General features: G+C 43.7%; 1 protein-coding gene across 1 annotated transcript in view; it reads right to left on the reverse strand.

Annotated features, from left to right (window-relative positions):
- Nucleotides 1-19,943, reverse strand: part of LOC121274141 (talin-2) — a 402,472-nt gene that overhangs the window by 183,002 nt on the left and 199,527 nt on the right. Inside the window, exons 14-18 of the mRNA XM_041181315.1 lie at nucleotides 13,921-13,997; nucleotides 12,945-13,125; nucleotides 12,496-12,609; nucleotides 10,419-10,527; nucleotides 5,445-5,653 (exon numbers count right to left, since the gene is read on the reverse strand). Of these exons, the coding sequence (XP_041037249.1) occupies nucleotides 5,445-5,653; nucleotides 10,419-10,527; nucleotides 12,496-12,609; nucleotides 12,945-13,125; nucleotides 13,921-13,997 (690 nt within the window). The remainder of the gene's footprint in view (nucleotides 1-5,444; nucleotides 5,654-10,418; nucleotides 10,528-12,495; nucleotides 12,610-12,944; nucleotides 13,126-13,920; nucleotides 13,998-19,943) is intronic.

Below are 19,943 nucleotides of genomic sequence, written 5' to 3' on the forward strand. Positions count from 1 at the left end.
CGCTGATGATTGCAATGTTCAGCATCATTCGCGACTCCTCAGATACTGAAGCAGTCCATGTCCAAATGCAGCAAGACCTGGACAATATCCAGGCTTGGGCTGACAAGTGGCAAGTAACATTCATGCTGCACAAGTGCCAGGCAATGACCATCTCCAACCACAGAGAGCCTAATCATCGCCCCTTGATGTTCAATAGCATGACCATCACTGAATCCCCCACTATCAACATCCTGGTGGTTACCATTGACCAGAAATTGAACTGGACTAGCCATATAAATATTGTGGCTACAAGAGCAGGTCAGAGGCTAGGAATCCTGTGTCGAGTAACTCACCTCCTGACTCCCCAAAGCCTGTCCACCATCTACAAGGCACAAATCAGGAGTGTGATGGAATACTCCCCACTTGCCTGGATGAGTGCAGCTCCAACAATGCTCAAGAAGCTCAACACCATCCAGGACAAAGCAGCCCGTTTGATTGGTACCAGACACAAACATTCACTCCCTCCACCACCGACGCACAGTAGCAGCAGTGCGTACCATCTACAAGATGCATTGCAGGAATTCACCAAGGCTCCTTACACAGCACCTTCCAAACCATGACCGCTACCATCTAGAAGGACAAGGGTAGCAGATACATGGGAACACCACCACCTGGAGGTTCGTCTCCAAGTCACTCACCATCCTGACTTGGAAATATATCACCGTTCCTTCACTGTCACTGGGTCAAAATCCTGGAACTCCTTCCTAACAGCACTGTGGGTGTACCTACACCACATGAGCAACAATGGTTCAAAAAGGCAACTCACCACCAACTTCTCAAGGGCAATTAGGGATGGGCAATAAATGCCGGCACATCCACATCCCATGAATGAATATAAAAAAAAGGCAAAGATGGTTGGGTTAGGCAAAGACACACGTACAAGTATACGAATTAGGAGCAGTAGGCATCTAGGCCCCTCAAGCCTGCTCTGCCATTCAATAAGATCATATTTCTGCCCACCCCCCGATAACATTTGCTTGCTTATCAAGAATCTGTCTACCTCTGCCTTAAAAATATTCAACGCCTCTGCTTCAGCCACCTTTTGAGGAAGGGAATTCCAAAGTCTCTCAATCCTCTGAGAGAAAAAAAAATTCCTCATCTCTGTCAAAAATGGCGGCCCCTTATTTTTAAACAGTGACCCTGAGTTCTAGAATCTCCCACAAGAGGAAACGTCTTCTCCACATCCACCCTGTCAAGAGCCCTCAGGATCTTATGTTTCAATCGAGTCACATCTTCCTCTTCCAAACTCCAGCAGATACAAGCCTAACCTGTCCAACCTTTCCTCAAAAGACAACCCACCCATTCCTGGTATTAATCTAGTGAACATTCTCTGAACTGCTTCCAATGCATTTACATCTTTCCTTAAATAAGGAGACCAGTGCTGTACACAGTATTCCAGATGTGGTCTCACCAATACCCTGTACAACTGAAGCATAACCTCCCTACTGTTGTAATCATTTCCCCTCACAAATGATAATGTTCTATTAGCTTTCCTAATTACCTGCTGTACCTGCACACTAACCTTTTGTGAATCATACACTAGGACACCCAGATCCCTCTGAATCTCAGAGCGCTGCAATCTCTGTGTTTAGATATTATGCCTCTTTTTTATTTGTGCTGCCAAAATGGGCAACATCACATTTTCCTATATTATACATCATTTGCCAGATTTTTGCCCACTGTCTATAGGCTTTTGTAGCCTCCTTAGGTCCTCACAACTCACTTTCCTACCTACCTTTCTGGCATCAGCAAATTTACCAACCGTACCATTAGTCCCTTCAACCAAATCATTTATATAAACTGTAAGAGTCGAGGCCCCAGCACTGATCCCTGTGGCACCCCACTTGTCACATCCTGCCAACCAGAAAATAAGCCATTTATGCCTACTCTCTGCTTCCTGTTAGCCAGCCAATCTTCTATCCATGCCAATATGTTACCCCCTACACCATAAGCTTTTATTTTCCACAATAACCTTTGATGAGGCACCTTATCAAATGCCTTCTGAAAATCTAAGTACAGTACATCCACCGGTTCCCCTTTATCCACAGCATATGTTACTTTTCAAGAACTCCAATAAATTGGTTAAATGTGATTTCCCTTTTAAAAAACCATGTTGATTCTGCCTGATTGCCTTGAATTTATCTAAGTGCTCTGTTATAACCTCTTTAATAATAGCTTCTAACATTTTCCCTATGACAGATATCAAGCTAACTGGCCTGTAGTTTCCTGCTTTCTGTCTTCCTCCCTTTTGGATTAAAGGAGTTACACTTGCTATTTTCCAATCTAATGGCATCTTCCCAGAATCTAGAGAATTTTGGCAAGTTAAAACCAATGTATCAACTATCTCACTAGTCACTTCTTTTAAGGCCCTAGGATGAAATCCATCAGGACCCAGGAACTTAGCAAAGTGTCGGAGCTGCGTGTTGACAAGTACCACTTCCCAGGTAATTGCTATTTTTTTTGAGTTCCTCCCTCCCTTCCATTTCCTGATTTACAGCTGTTTCTGGGATGTTACTTGTGTCATCTATAGTGAAGACCGATGCAAAATACCCGTTTAATTCATCCGTCATCTCCATATTTTCACTATTAATTCCACAGACTTACTTCCGTGTTAACTCTTTTCTTTTTAAAATATCTATAGAAACTCTTACTCTCTGTCTTTATATTTTTAGATAGTTTTCTCTCCAACTCTAACTTTTCCCTCCTTATAAATCCTAATAAGTCATTCTTTGCTGTTTTTTATATTCGATCTAATCTTCTGACCTGCCACCTATGTTTGTGCAATTATATGCTTTATATGCTGATCTAAGAAATTATCCCTAAACATTCTATGAATTTGGCATCTATGCTACCTTTACACATCCGGCTATTCCAGTCTATATGTGGATTAAAATCCCCCATGATAATCGCCGTGCCTTTCTGACAAGCTCTCACCATTTCTTCGTTGATAATCTGTCCTACTACGTGATTACTGTTAGGAGGCCTGTAAGCCACTCCTACAAGCGACTTCTTGCCTTTATCATTCCTCATCTCTACCCAAACCGCTTCTATAACCTCATTTCCTGCACTTAGGCTATCGCTCTCTTTTGTGTTAATGTCATCTTGAATTAACAGAACCACCCCACCGCCTTTTCCTAATTTCTTATCCTTCCTAAAGTCACATACTCCTCAATGTTCAGATTCCAATCTATCCCATCCTGCAGCCATGTCTCTGTAATGGCTCTTAGATCATACTTATTCCTCTTGATTTGCACTATCAGTTCATCTGTGTTGTTTCAAATGCTACGTGCATTCAGATACAGAGCCTTAAGTTTTGTCCTTAAACTATTTTTGTAACATCTATCCTTATATATTGGTTTACTCTACAACTTGTACTCTGTCCCTTCCTGTCATGGTCTGTTTATCATTTCCCAAATTAACACCTTCCTCTTTTACCTTGTCTCTACTCTTTAATTTACCACATCTTCCCACATTTGATCTGTTGCCCCCACGGTTTAGTTTAAAACCCTTTCTACTTCCCTATCTATGCAATTCGCAAGAACGCTCATCACAGCAAGGTTCGGATGTAGATGTCCCCACTTTCCCCAATACTGGTGCCAGTGTCCCCAGGAACCACAACCCACTCCTCCCAGGCCAGTCTTTCAGCCAGGCATTCGTTTCCCTGATCTTACTTGTCCAATGCCAATTTGCACATGGCTCAGGTAATAATTCAGAGATTATTAACTTTGAGGTTCTGCTTCTTAATTTGGTACCGAGCTCATCATACTGACGACAGATGGATTAAATAGGCACAGGCGGGTACAAGAGGCACAGGTGGGTACAAGAGGCACAGGCGGGTACAAGAGGCACAGGCGGGTTGTTTTAACTGGCTGGTGAGAGCAAAAATTTAACACACTCACACAAAGATTATGAAGAAATGTATGGAGTATTGGGTTAGAATGTGGAATTCTAAAGTTAATCAGTACGTGGGGTGATCAGGAGAATGGGACCAGACTGGGTGGAATGTTAGAGTCACAAAGGTCTACAGCACAGAAAAAGGCCCTTCAGCCCATCGAGTCTGCGCTGGTCAAACAAGTACCTAACTATTCTAATCCCATTTTCCAGCACTAGGCCCATAGCCTTGTATGCCTTGGCATCGCAAGTGCACATCCAAATACTTCTTAAATGTTATGAGGAAATTTTCAAGGATGTGGGAAGCAATCAGGAGAATGGGATTTGATGGGTAAACTCAGAAGGCGGGGAAACCCATGCAAATTGGACAGGACTGACCTCGGATCATACTGAACAATCTAGGAGAAATGGATTCCTAATGCTGTAAAAATTAGGGTTAGCAGCTTTTGGTCTGTCAATATTATACACTTTTAATGATTATTATCTTAAACTTTGCTATAGAATTTATATGTATAGAATTATATATCCATAGGAAATAATAATATATCAATGTTCCATTCAGAAAACAAATGGGAGGTTGGGGCAGATCTACTTATAGATTGGGGCCCAAAAGGAACTGAATATAATTCTTGATTGGGCCTTTGCCCAATTTCCTATGCATTCCTCACCCTCTGCTATCCTGCTGTAACCGTTCACCTCCTCTGGACCCATCTACTGTTCTTGGCTGGTCTCCTTACCAACCCCTTCTCCCTCGTCCCATTATCAATTCTGATGAAAAGTCATTGACCTGAAACACTAACTCTGTTTTTCTCCCCACATAAGCTGCCAGACCTGCTGAGCATCTCCAGCATTTTCCGATTTTATTTCAGATCGCAAGCATCATCAGCACGATTTTGCTTTCAAATCAATCACAAACAAAACAAAGATTAAGGGAAGATTTAGCAGAGGTGATCAAAATCAAAAATTCTGACACAATGAACATGGAGAAACTATTTTCAGTGGCAGCACGGTCAGTAACCAGAGGGCACAGATTTAAGGTAACGGGTAAAAGAAGCAGGGGTGGGGCTGGGAGGAGGTGGGGGTAAGAAAAAGCTTTCTTACCCGTACAGCAAGTTGTTATGATCTGGAAGTGCTGCCTGAACAAGTGGAAGCAGATTCAATGGGAACTTTCAAAAGAGGAAATGGATAAATATTGGAAAAGGAAAAATGGGCTATTGAGAAAGGTCAAGTGGAGTGGATAACTCTATCAAAGAGCCAGCACAGACATGAGAGGCTCAATATCCCCTTTGACTTTTCCAACTTGATGTCGGTCTCTAAACCTTTTGATTCTGAAGCAGGATTAATGGTTGAATAAAAATATTCCAAAACGGGGGCAAAAGGAAAAGTATTTGACTGCTCACCCATTTGTTCAGTTTTGCATTTCATTATTCAACAAGGAACATTTTCTGCTGCCCTTCCCCCAACCCCCACCTTTGCCCCAAGCTGCAGCCACCACACCAATGCCCCCGGCTCACCTCCCCTGACGAGGGCTCGACTGCCTTCAGTAGATCGGAGACAGCGCCAGCCAATGTTCTGGCTGCCCGCAGGAGGTCCTGTCCACTTCCAACATCATCGTCCATTAGGGCAGCCAGCATCTTCACTCCCTTAGACATTTCCGTGAGATTGGAAGAAATGGTAGTAATAGCACAGCCAACAGCAGTGTAATCAGTGTCTGCAGGATCTCCTAGAGGAAAACGTTACACCTTACACACCTATTTCAACATTGTGCTTAAAGTCTCACTCAAACCTCTACACCTCTTCCTCCTCCTTCCTGTTCCCCTCCAGACCACACACCATACTTATTTACTCTCAGGCCTATATACACAGGAGGCAGTAAGTACCCTGGGTTTATTTGCCCTCTCCGTTATGAGTGGGCATGTCAAGTATTGCATGGCCCCTACCCGATGGGCCCCTACAACACAATCTGTGCTGAGTGAATTTCAAAGGGAAAGAAATAAAACCAACAAACTCTTTCTGCTTCATCCACGACTTCAAGTAACAATAAAACAAGTAGGTTCGACTAGTGAGGGGAAAAGAAACCGCTGTAAGGGTGGGAGTTTCACCTCCATCATAACCTCATAACCTAATGGTCGTCTTAGAATAACACCAGGTCAAAGTTGAGAGAAGGTCATGTGTCCATCCTCAGTGGGCCAAAAGAGGTGAATTTGCAAAACACAATCTATTTGCATACATTGTCATATATGGGGAGGGATTGAAATAGATTAGCAGGGAGATGGGAACCTGAAGGGAAATTCAGAGTGGAGAGGAGAGAAACTGGCAGTGGGAAGTAGAGGAGTATTAACTGATAAAGAGGATATATCAGAGAGTAGTAACAAGGTAAATAGAATACTTGGAGAGTTTGATAGAACTAGAGGAGGCAGTAGTAAGTCATTAGATGGGGTCAGAATAAGGGGAAAAGTTTTAAAAAAGCCTAAATCAGGGTTAATGTGTATGTATGTGAATGCACAGTGTGTGGTTAATAAGATTGGTGAACTATAGGCACAGGTTGAGAAATGGAATTATATTATTGCTATAACAGAGACCTGGCTCAAAGGGCGGGACTGGACGTTAAATATTCCTGGGTATAAGATGTTTAGGAGAAACAGGAAAGAAAGAAAGTGGTGGAGGGTGTGTGTTTGTGTGTCGGGGTGGGGGGGAAGAGGGAGTGACAGTGTTGATTATAGATGGAATTACAGTACTGGAGAGACAGGATGTTCCAGAGGGGTCAAGGACAGAATCTCCCTGGTTAGAGGTAAGGAATGAAAAAGGTGCAATAACATTGATTGGTGTAGTATATAGACCACCAACTAGTGGAAGGAACGTAGAGAAACAAATTTGTGAAGAAATTACAGAGAGGTGCAGGAATTATAGAGTAATCATAATGGGGGATTTCAATTATCCAAATATAGACCGAGATAGGAATAGTTCAAAGGGACAAGAGGGATGAGAGTTCCTGAAATGTGTTCAAGATAATTTTCTGCAGCAGTATGATTCCAGTCCAACGAGAGGTCAGGCACTGTTGGGTCTGGTTCTGGGGAATGAGTTGGCTTAAGTGGGTCAAATATCAGTGGGGCAGGATTTAGAGGACAGTGACCATTGTCTTATAAGGTTTAGGTCGGCCATGGAGAAGGACAAGGAACAATCCAGAGCAGGGAGAATTAATTGGGGAAAGTCAACTTTGATGGGATGAGAATCTGAGTCGTGTGAGTTGGAATCAAATGTTGGCAGAAAAGATGGTGGCTGAACAATGGGCCACCTTCAAAGAGATAGTATTGCAGGCAATGTCAGGGTATATTCCCTTGATGGGGAAAGGTAGGATAAATAAATCCAGAGCGCCCTGCATGACGAGAGAGATAGAGGTGAAGATGAAAAGGAAGAAGTATGAGTATGACAGATGTCAGGTAGAAAACACAATGGAGAATCAGGCTGAATGCAGAAGGACCTGAGGGGAAGTGAAAAAACTAATCAGAAAAGCGAGGAGGGTGCCTGAAAAGAAGCTGGCAGCTAACATAAAAGGGAATTCCATGGTCTTCTATAAGCATGTAAATAATAAAAGAGTGGTAAGAGAAAGAGTAGGGCCGATTAGGGATAAAAAAAGGACACTTGCTTGCGGAGACAGGAGAAGTAGTGGAGGTATTAAACGAGTACTTTGCATCGGTCTTTACAAAGGAAGAAGATGCTCCCCAGGCTGAGGTGAGAGAGGAGGTAACTGGTACACTCGCGGGATTTACAATTGAGAAGGAGGTGGTGTTGGAAAGGCTATCTTTACTTAAAACTGATAAGGTACCAGGACTGGATGAGATGCGTCCAAGGGTGCTGAAGGAAGTGAGAGTGGAAATTTCAGAGGCACTGGGGATAATCTTCCAGCCTTCCTTAGACACAGGGGAGGTGCCAGAGGACTGGAGAATTGTGATCCTTGTTCAAAAAGGGGTGCAAGGATACAGCCGGTAACTACAGACCAGTCAGTTTGACTTCAGTGGTAGAGAAACTTCTGGAAACTATGGGCAGAATTTTGCCCTTGGCGGGGAGACCTGGTGGGGATGGTCAGGAAGCTAACCATTGCCCGCGATTGGGACCGGACAGCGATTTCATGCTTGTGGGCCAATTAAGTCCTGTCCAGCGTGAAACGCGAGCAGCAGCACTGAGCGCTGCCTGTCCAGGGGGTGGGGAAGGAGAGCGGGCAGACTGAGGGTGAGCTTTGTACATGCACGTGAGTAGATACTTCATAATCTCCCTGAGGGACGGAAAGAAAATTAGGTAAATAAAAATGTAATAAAATATGTCCCCTAATGCGACTCTGTGATTATATTAATTAAATTTGAAAACTTTTATTCTTTATTATTTGCTTTTGGAATCCTCATCCCACCCATCGATGAGGTTTCAAAAAATGCAAAGGCCGCTTGGCCTTTTTGCCTGCCTGTCAACCATCAGTGAAAAATTTAGTTTAATTGATTATTCAAAGGTCTTAACAGACCTTTTAATTGTCAGTGGGTGCGCTGCCAACTCCGGCACATGTCTGCTGACTGAACTATTGCACAACTGAGCATTGACATTAACGCACAACATATCACGCTCCAGCGCCTACCTACCAAGCAAAAATCTCTGCCCTATTGTTCGGGACAAAATCAATAATCACTTAGACAATGTGGGATAACGAAGGAAAGCCAGCTTGGATTCATTGAGGGGAAATCATGTTTAACTAACTCGCTGGAGGTTTTTGAAGAGGTAACAGGGAAGGTTGATAAGGGCAGTGCTGTTGATGTCGTGTACATGGATTTTCAAAAGGCATTTGCTACAGGGCCACACAACAGACTTGTGAGCAAAATTCTAGGTCATGGAATAAAAGGGAAAGTAGGCACTTGGATAAGAAATTGGCTGAGTGACAGGAAACAGAGATTACTGATAAATGGTTGTTTTTCAGATTGGAGGAAGGTTTGTAGTGAAGTTCCCCAGGGATCAGTGTTGGGACACTTGCTCTTTTTAATGTATAGTAATGACCTAGACTGTGGTGTGCAGGGCATGATTTCAAAATTTGCAGATGAGACGAAAGTTGGAAATGTTGTCAACTGTAACAGTCTTGAACTTCAAAAAGACATAGACAGGATGATGGATTGGGCAGACACGTGGCAGAAGAAGTTCAATGCAGAGAAATGTGAGTTGATTCATTTTGGCAGGAAGGATGTGGAGAGACAGTATAGAATAAAGGGAGAGTCTCTAAAGGAGTTGCAGGTACAGAGGGACGTTGGTATATGTGTACATAAGTCACTGAAGGTGGCAGGGCATATTGAGGGTGTAGTTAATAAAGCATATTATTATTATTAATAGGAGCATTGAGTACAAGAGTAAGGTTGTCATGTTAAACTCATATAAGACACTAGTTAGGCCTCATCTGGAGTACTGCGTCCAGTTCTGGGTGCCATACTTGAGGAAGGATATGAAGGCATTGAGCAGAGTACAGAGGAGATTCACAAGAATGATTCCAGGGATAAAGCACTGTAGCTATGAGGATAGACTGGAGAGGTTGGGAGTGTTTTCCTTGGAGAAAAGAAGGCTGAGAGGAGACTTGATAGAAGTATTCAAGATCCTGAGGGGTATGGACAGGGTAATTAGTGAGAAACTGTTTCCCACTCAAGAGAGCATCAAGAACTAGAGGCACAGGTTCAAAGTAATAGGTGAAAGGAGTAGAAGTCATGTGAGGAAAAATGTTTTCATCCAGAGGGTGGTTGGAGTCCAGAATGAACTTCCTGAAAGAGTGGTGGAGGCAGGTTTCAACGAGGTATTCAATAGGGAATTAGACTGCAATCGGAAAAGAGAGAATGTGCAAGGTTATGGGGGGTAAGGCAGGGGAGTGGGGTTAGGTCAATTGCTCTTTCAATGAGCCAGTGCAGATTCAATGGGCTGAATGGCCTCCTTCTGCACTGTAAAGATTCTGTGATGTTCTGAGCAGATCATACTCTGCTGTAAAGCTTTAAACTGGAAATGGGACACTGAATGATTCTTTGCTTTCAGGTGAAATGCTGTGTACAAGACACATACACTCAGTCGGTAAATAAATATTTGGCCCTATGGCTTTTTATCTTGGACACAAGTCTTCAAAGAAGCTTTCAGCAGAAGATACAAATCTTTAATGAGCTGCACCTTCCAGTAGATTTCCTTCCCTCCCACATTTCCTTTTCCAGCTTTACCCTGCAGAGATCTAACTGATATATTTATACCCCCAGGTTTCTGGTACAGCTGGATGATCAGCACTGAATAGTAAATCAGTGCAAAGCCACTGAAATATGAAAGCTGGTCTCCAGCTACAGCGAGCAGCATCCTCCATCACCCAGGATGGGGACCCTGGAGGCAGTGGTTCGAGTACCAGTGAAGTGGCAGCTGCTTTCACTGATCTGAAGATTCAGTTTTGGTTTGAAGATACAGTTTTGAGACTCGCAAACTCCATCACTCACCAGCCGTGAGATTGACAACAGATGCAGTCCCTGCAGTGATCGCATCAACCTGCGAGTGAATCTCATGTTTTGACTCGTCCACTTTGTTCTGGACCCACACCTTCGATGCCTGGGAAAAATAGAAATCAACAGCAATGTTACAAAGCAAAAAGCTCCCATCCCATAGTAATCACTATGTACTACACAGAATGTTACCAAAGCATTCACTACTCTTCAACCCATTTTAAAGCATAGCTGGTATAAGGCAAGTACCGAGAGCCCTTTCAAATATGAGATTATTTCTTTAAAATCGGAGATGTCTCTTGGTCACAGACCTCTCACTGAGATCTTTCTCAGGGAATATTTTCAAATTGACACCTTCACATCCCATCCAACACATTTGGCAATGCACCACTTCCCAGTTAGTGCAAACTGCAGGATTTTCCCAATGGGCCATCAGAGGCAGACTGCTGGGATGTTGGGTGAGAAAGTAAAGCTAGGCTGGAGCTGTCCCCCTGCAGTGGTGAGTGGGAGATCTCCCTTTCCGGAAACTGTGAAGAAAGTCCCATTCTCATATCTCACAGAGCTTCATAGGATTACTGTAAACGTTTCTAAGTTTATTTTATTTATTCATTCACAGGATGTTGGCTGGACCAGCATTTATTGCCCATCCCTAGTTGCCCTTGAGAAGGTGGTGGTGAGCTGCCTTCTTGAGCCGCTGCAGTCCATGTGGTGTAGGTACATCCACAGTGCTGTTAGGGAGGGAGTTCATTCTTTTTAGACTTTGTAACAGTTTGATACAACTGAGTGGCTTATCAGCCATTTCAGAGGGCAGTTAAGAGTCAACCGCATTGCTGTGGGTCTGGAGTCACATGTAGGCCAGACCAGGTAAAGACAGCAGATTTCCTTCCCTAAAGGTCATTAGTGAACCAGATGGGTTTTTATGACAATCGGCAATGGTTTTGTGATCACTATAACTGAGACTAGCTTTATAATTCCATTTGTTGATTAATTGAATTTAAACTCCACCAACCTATGTGGTGGGATTTGAACCTTTGTCCCCAGAGAATTAGCCTGGGCCTCTGTTTTACTAGTCCAGTGACATTACCACTATGCAATCTCCTCTCACTAAAGTAGGCAAACTTCAACAGCACAGGTTTGGAACTTGCAATTGCAATCTTGTGAGCCACTCTTATTTAAAATTTTCAATTTAGGGGTCATCACCCCTGTGGTGTAAGATTGTTACTAATAAATCCAGGAAGGAATGCGGGAGAAACCCAGAGAGTGATGAGAATTTCCAACTTTCAGAGAGTGGTTGAGGCAAATAGTGTCGATGCATTGAGGAAGCGAATGGAACAGAAGGATATGCTGATTGGGTGAGATGAAGAGAGGTGGGAGGAGGCTCGTGTGGAGCATAAACACCAGCACAGAGCAGCTGGGCTGAATGGCCTGAGCTTGTGCTGAATGTTATAGTACTCCCACCCACTGTCCAAAGCTTTGAAATAACTGGCTTGAGTCTCAGCTTCAAAGAGCAGCCATTAATCCGCAGCAGGCAAGCTGCTGGGTGGACTGTTGGTTTGATTATTTCACCATGGCGGACAATGTTGGATGGGGAGGGAGGGGTAGCACGAGGAGGGGCAGTGTGAAGGGGTAGAGGGCAAAGCCAAATCTGCCGGGCACTACCAGACCTTCACTAGCTGATCCCAGTGCAGCTGAATGATGCAGCCCCTCATCAATTCTAGTCGGAAGACACAGGGGAAGAGGGATTTTTAAACTTCTCCCCCGCCCAGGGCACATTACTGCTGATGGTGATCACCCAGAGCTCTTTATGGAAACCACCCAGTTTGAATTCCCACTGAAATCCACGGGCATATGATATGCAAGACTAGTTCCACACCCGGGAGGGTAAATCCACTCAGAACGTGTGTCAGCAGTGCAAGTGGACAGAGTTCCCACTGACTGAGAGAAAACACCAAAACACTTATCATAGAAAGATTGAAAATCTGTCCCAGTGCTTTCTGATTCTGAAAGGCTGCAGAGTACAATGATCATTTCAAATAAGAGGAGTAGCAGCAGCAGGAGCAGCAATCAGACTTACCATGTCCTGTCCCAGTGGGGGTAAATTATCTATCTCAGTTAGGTCAGACTGTGCTTGTTGGACCGCTTGCATACTGGAGTTAATGGTTCCCATTAATGCTTGCTGTGCTGAGGTCTGTTATTCAGAGCAAATTAGCAAAGCAGGTTAGAATAAAGTAATACATTTCTTTCAAACATAAAAGATGCATATTAATCAATTTAAATTGGTGCTTGAATCTATGGTGAAAATGTTTTCAAATAAATATCAACGGTCTTTAATTAAAAAAATTAAAAAAAATAAAGAGACTGGATCTAAAAATTAAAGGGTTTTAAAGAAATTGATGCAATAATTTTTTTTTGCCGTTAACACTTTGTTCGCAAACATGTCAATAACAAACTGTGAAGTGAATCGTTATTGGTAGAAAAAATGAATATTGGACACTCGTCCAGAAGTGTAATTCCGACTCCTACCAGTGGGGGCATGTGGCCCCGGTGCATCTGCCCACTCAGGATCTGCTGCTGTGGAGCTGGCATGGTGCCCGTGTTAAAGCTCTCCGGCCCCCCTGCGCCTGGCCTCATCACAGCCGGCAGCGCCACAGACGCATGCTCGATCTTCCCCGTCTTATTAAACTGCTGCTGCAATATGGTGGACCTGTGAGGCAGGGCAGGAGGGCCGAGTTATTCGTCAGCACACACACACACACACACACACACACACACTGGGGGCATTTCAACTGTCATCAGAGAAAAAGACTTCTAATCGCATAATGCTTTTCACCACCTCAGGACACCCCAAAGCGCTTTACAGGCAATGAAGTATTTTTGAAGTGTAGTTACTGCTGTATCGTAGGAAACAGAGCAGCCAATTTGCAAGCTCCCACAAGCAGCAATGCGATAATGACCAGATAACCTGTTTATGATGTTGACAGAGGAATAAATATTGATAAATACTGGTAGCTCACCACCACCTTCTCAAGGGCAATTAGGGATGGGCCAGTAACACCCACATCCCATGAAAGAATAAAAACCATGAAAAGGACACTGGCGATAACACCCAGGCTCTTTTTCAAAACAGTGACACCGGACCTCTTAGAGATCCATTGGAGAAGGAAGATGGACCCACAGTTTAACCTCTCACTGCAAAGACTCCGTCAGTACTGCTCTGGGGTGTCAGCTCGGATTATGTGCTCAGATCCAGGAGAGGGACTCGAATCCACAACCTCTGACTCAGAGGTGAGTTTGCTACCAACTGGACCACGGCTGGCACCTATCAGCTGGAGGTAAGAGGTGGAAAGTGCATGGAGGAATTTTTCATGACAGGTTTAACATGTTTCAGATTTCAGTGCATTCAGAAAATTAGCAGGAAGGTTAAAGATACATTTTGGTGATGAGTAAAGTATGGATAATCCTGATCAGTTTCAGCAATGAAACAGTTTTGAATTTTTACTTTTTTGGAGAAACAGATTCTTCCAACATTGTTGACTCTTCATCTCCCTCGAGTCCAAATCGATCCTTACTTTGCTTCTAGAATAGAACAAAAAGAAGAAAGGGTTAGAAACTTAACAAACACATGAAGACAGGACATTAGAAGACAGGTCTGTGCAGTTATCAGTCACACAATTATTCCCAAAATGATACTGGGAGTTGTCTGAGCATCTCACAGAATTACACAGAAACATAGCCCTTCAGCCCAACCTTCACTCAAAGTTAGTGCTCGACCCGAATGTGAACTAGTCCCAATCCCATGAGCCTGTCCTGTTTCCAAATCACTTTAACCACCGCTCCCCCCACCCCCAACTAACACCCCTTCTGTTCAACCACCTATTGAACCTGTTCTTAAATGATTCAATTAAAAAATCTGGTGGTGTATTCCACAGCCTCATAACTCTATAAAAATGTCTCTCCTGCTTTCTATCCGAAATTTCTCACAATTATCTTACAGCTGTATCCTCTTGTTCTGGACCCCCTTAATCTCTGGAAGCAATATTTCCTAACTTACTCAGCCCCATTGCTTCACAATTTTAAATTTTTATCTTCAGACCAGGACTGGTTTTGTGTTTGACAAATATACAAACAGGAGTAACAAAGATGATCGAATAATTTTCATTCTAAGTTGCTGCTTCGACCGTCAGTTAGCAGCAGACTGACTGAGATGTGCAGTTTCTTACTGATTTGAATGATATGTTGCTGAAAATAGCTTAGAACTGTCTCTTTTTCAGCAAACTCAAGTTCTGTACTGCCAAACAACTACGTGAATGATATATACAACAGTCAAAGCTCCCTCCCTCTCAATTTCAAAAAGAGTGAACACCAAAATGAACTTGATTTTCAATAGCTCTTGAAAATGTACAATCCACTGCAAAGCATATTGAGTTGGATGTAGTTTGAAAACTAAAAGAAAGACTTGCATTTATATAGCGCCTTTGTAACTAAGGAACATCCCAAAGGACTCTAAAGTCAATGAAGTGCTTTTTGAATTGTAGTCTCTGAAGTAGTTTCCTACATTCCGTTTTGAATTATAATGTAAGAAACACTGCAGCCAATTTGATCTCAGGAAACTCCTACAAACAGCAATGTGATGGTGACCAGGTAATCTATTTTCCGGGTGACATCGAGGGGGGGATGATGACAACATGACCAAGTATCAAGAAAATTGGAGACAAGCACTGGAAGGCAGGGGGATGAAGGTCAATAGGCCAAAGACCCAATTTGTGGACGGTCAGTTTGAGCTTCAGGGAGAGGATCACACAAAGATACGAATTAGGAGCAGGTCCCTGGGCCCCTCAAGTTTGCTCCTCTATTCAAGAAGATTATGGCTGATCTGAATATAACCTCAACCCCACATTCCTGTCTGCCCCCGATAACTTTTCACCCCCTTGTTAATCAAGAATCTATCTTGCTCTGCCTTAAAAATATTCATAGACTCTGCTTCCACTGCCTTTTGAGGAAGAGAGTTCCAAAGAGTCAAGAACCTCAGAGGAAAAAATTATCCTCATCTCTGACTGAAATCAGAGTGAGGGTGTAAAGATTCTGGGTGAAGACTTGCAGAAAGTGAATCGTTTCAAGTACCTGGGGTCAGGGGTGGCAGAAGATGGGAGTAAGGGAAAGGAAATTAAGCAACTCTTTAGCTCTGGCTGGAGTAACTAGAAGAAATGTTGCTGGGCGATGGAAAGGTTTTGCTGAAGCTAACAGGAAGAATTTACAGGACAGTTGAGAGACCAGCCTTGTCATATAGTACAGAAAGTTGGACAACATCAGGAAGATAGGAACAATGACTGGATAGTAATGAGACGTGGCTGCTGAACTGGATGTGTGGAGTTATGAGGAAGGACACGGTCAGGAAGTAATACTGCAGGGGGTCTGTGGAGATTGTGGGAGCATCAAAGAAAGCAGCTGAGAAGAGATTGGAATAGTATGGTGGATGAGGTGTGCTGATGCGAGTGATGGAGATGGGACTGCCAGGAAGAAGAGAAGGAAGTCCTAAGGCCAGATGGAAAGATGCGGTGGTGCAAGACTGAGAAATGCTGCGGGATTGGAAGGGGAATAGTTGACTGACTGGAGCAGATGGGGAAGGGTGATCGATCAGCACTGCGGCAACTCAAGCAAAATGGGAGAAGCTAACAGAAAAAGTGTCTGTTTTTACAATGTCAATTGAGGAATAAATATTGGTCAGGCCACTGGGGAGAACTCCCCTGCTCTTCTCCATAAAAGGGCCATGGGTCTGTTCCGCCCATCTGACAGTGCAGACCTAACCGAGAGTTAACGTCTCATCCCAAAGGCCTCATTAATCTTCTTCATTACAGGGAATGCAAGCCTAGTTAATTTAATCACTCCTCATATTCTAACCATTGGAGCCCGGATAAGATTCTGGTGAATCCCGGCTGCATTTCTTCCAAGGCTAACATATACTTTCGAAGATGCAGTGTCCAGCATGGTACTCAGTACTCTAGTTATATCTGACCAGAGCACGAGCCAAACATCTCCCTCTTCATTTTCCAGTCCTCTAGATTATCAAAGCAAACATTCTGTTGGCTTTATTGATTTTTTTATATACCCGACCACTACATTTTAGTGATCTTTGTACATGGACACCTAAATCTCTTTGAACTTGTCATTGGGTAATAAATGCTGGTCTAGCCAGTGACACTCACGTCCCATGAACAAAAAGAAAAGTTAATAAAATGTGAATTTAAAAAAAAATTCATTTACAGGATGTGGGCATCACTGTCTGGGCCAGCATTTATTGCCCATCCCTAACTGCCCCTTGAGAAGGTGGTGATGAGTTGCCTTCTTGAACCGTCCATGTGCTGTAGGTACACCCACAGTGCTGATAGGGAGGGAATTCCAGGATTTTGACCCAGCGACAGTGAAGGAACGGCGATATATTTCCAAGTCAGGATTTCTTTTCCCACCTATTTCCATTATTTTTAAATGTATTTCCATCCATTATTTTATCTCTACCTTTTAGCCTATTTCGATTCCTTCACCCCACCCCACCCCCACTAGGGCTATCTGTACCTTGCTTGTCCTTTCTGCCCTTAATTAGCACATTCCTTAGATAATATCACCACCTTCAACACCTCTTTGTCCTTTTGTCTATGACATCTTTTGGTTATCTCCACCTATCACTGGCCCTCTATCCAGCTCTAGCTGTCCCACCCCCCCTTAAACCAGCTTATATTTCACCTCTTTTCAATTTTTCCTTAGTTCTGTTGAAGAGTCATATGGACTCAAAACGGTAACTGTGTTCCTCTCCGCAGATGCTGTCAGACCTGCTGAGTTTTTCCAGGTATTTTTGTTTTTGTTCAGGATGGTGAGTGACTTGGAGGGGAACCTCCAGGTGTTGGTGTTCCCATCAATCTGCTGCCCTTGTCCGTCTAGATGGTAGTGGTCGTGGGTTTGAAAGGTGCTATCAAAGGAGCCTTAAGTTTCTGCAGTGCATCTTGTAGATGGTACACACTGCTGCCATTGTGCGTTGGTGGTGGAGGGAGTGAATCTTTGTGGATGAGGTGCCAATCAAGTGGAGCTGCTTTGTCCTGGATGGTTTCAAGCTTCTTAAGTGTTGTTGTAGCTGCACTTATCCAGGCAAGCGGAGAATATTCCATCACACTCCTGACTTGTGCCTTGTAGATGGTGGACAGGCTGTGAGGAGTCAGGAGGTGAGTTACTCACCACAGAATTCCCAGCCTCTGACCTGCTCTTGTAGCCACAGTATTTATATGGCTAGTCCAGTTCAGTTTCTGGTCAATGGTAACCACCAGGATGTTGATAGTGGGGGATTCAGTGATGGTAATGCCATTGAATGTCAAGGGACGATGGTTAGATTCTCTCTTGTTGGAGATGGTCATTGCCTGGCACTTGTGTGGCGTGAATGTTACTTGCCGCTTGTCACATGCAATGTGATAATGGTTAATGCAGTATGAACACAATGTGATTATAGTTATTGCAAAGTGATACTGGTTAATGCATTATTAATCAAACACTCTGGCCCAGGGACAATTCAAACTGTCCAGTCTCATTCCAGAGGGTAATAAATTCTTCTTAGAGATTTAAAGCATTGTAAATTTTCAATGCTTTTCACTTACTGTTCCTTCCTGTCTCTTTTTCTCTCTCAATCCAATATTTCTTTCACTTTCCAAAACAGTTCCTCTGACATGTCCTCCTTCTTCCTTAACCAAGGTTTTCCACCCACGGGCCCTCAACTATGTCCGGCCCATCCCCCGCTCATCCGCCCTCACACCTTCCTCTCCTTCCCAGAACCATGATAGGGTCCCCCTTGTCCTCACTTATTACCCCACCAGCCTCCATGTTCAAAGGACCATCCTCTGCCATTTCCACCAACTCCAGCATGATGCCACCACCAAACACATCTTCCCTTCACCCCTGCAGGGACCATTCCCTCCGGGACACCCTGGTCCACTCCTCCATCACCCCCTACACCTCAACTCCCTCCCATAGCACCTTTCTATGCAGAAGTTGCAACACCTGCCCCTTTTCTTCCCCTCTCCTCACTGTCCAAGGGCCCAAACAGGTGAAGCAGCATTTCACTTGCACTTCCCTCAATTTAGTCTACTGCATTCGCTGCTCCCAATGCGGTTTCCTCTACATTGGAGAGACCAAACGCAGACTGGGTGACCGCTTTGCAGAACACCTGCGGTCTGTCCGCAAGAATGACCCAGACCTCCCTGTCGCTTGCCATTTCAACACTCCACCCTGCTCTCATGCCCACATGTCTGTCCTTGGCCTGCTGCATTGTTCCAGTGAAGCCCAACGCAAACTGGAGGAACAGCACCTCATCTTCCGACTAGGCACTTTACAGCCTTCCGGACTGAATATTGAGTTCAACAATTTTAGATCATGAACTCCCTCCTCCATCCCCACCCCCTTTCCGATCCCCCCTTTTTCCAATAAGTTATATAGATTTTTCTTTTCCCACCTAGTTCCATTATTTTTAAATGTATTTCCATCCATTGTTTTATCGCTACCTTTTAGTCTATTTCAATCCCTCCCCCCACCCCACCCCCACCAGGGCTATTTGTACCTTGCTCATCCTTTCTACCCTTAATGTCACCAGTTAGCACATTCCTTAGATAATATCACCACTGTCAACACCTCTTTGTCCTTTTGTCTATGACATCTTTGGCAATCTCTCCTTCGCCCCCACCCATCACTGGCCCTCTATCCAGCTCTACCTGTCCCATCCCCTCAGCCAGCTTATACTTCACCACATTTCTATATTTCCTCAGTTCTGATGAAGAGTCATACAGACTCAAAACGTTAACTGTGTCCCTCTCCGCAGATGCTGTCAGACCTGCTGAGTTTTTCCAGCTATTTTTATTTTTATTTCTTTCCCTTTCTTTATTTCTCCTTTTGTAACTGTTTTGAGTGTAACTCACCGTTCTTCCTTCACTGTTGCTCCCGGTTTCTTTCTTAAAACTCATTGCTTAAGGAGAATAAGGCCAGCCTTTCATTGCCCTTACCACACAGCTTACACTGCCAGCAATTAATGCAATTAATGATATATGTCAGCTGAACAGTGCAGGATGAAATCTAACCAATGGAACATGTCGCAGGATTTCCCACTCCTACAAGGTTTGACTCCTTGACTGTACAGTTTCAGATCCAGGAGAAACAAGCTCACTGGAGCTATTCTTCCAGAAGGTGTCCCATTCTCTAACGTGTCTATCGAAGTTTACAGACCAACATTTAAAGCAGGAGTCCAGGCATAACATCAACAGTCAGATTAAGAAATAGATTCTTTCCTATCCACCAACAGGTATTATTCAATGAAAAGTTGTAAAGATGGTTTCTCAAAGATTAATATCAATCCTGCTCATATACAAACACATCCTCCAGTGGAATTGCTCATCCCTGAGTTAGGGATTAGATTGTCGCAAAGGAATTGTTAGGGTGTGGAACTGAGCAATTGGAGATTTATCATTCCAGGTAAGAAATGTTTGAAGGATGTTT

This window comes from Carcharodon carcharias (genome assembly GCF_017639515.1).
Source record: "Carcharodon carcharias isolate sCarCar2 chromosome 32 unlocalized genomic scaffold, sCarCar2.pri SUPER_32_unloc_2, whole genome shotgun sequence".
NCBI classification, from domain to species: domain Eukaryota; kingdom Metazoa; phylum Chordata; class Chondrichthyes; order Lamniformes; family Lamnidae; genus Carcharodon; species Carcharodon carcharias.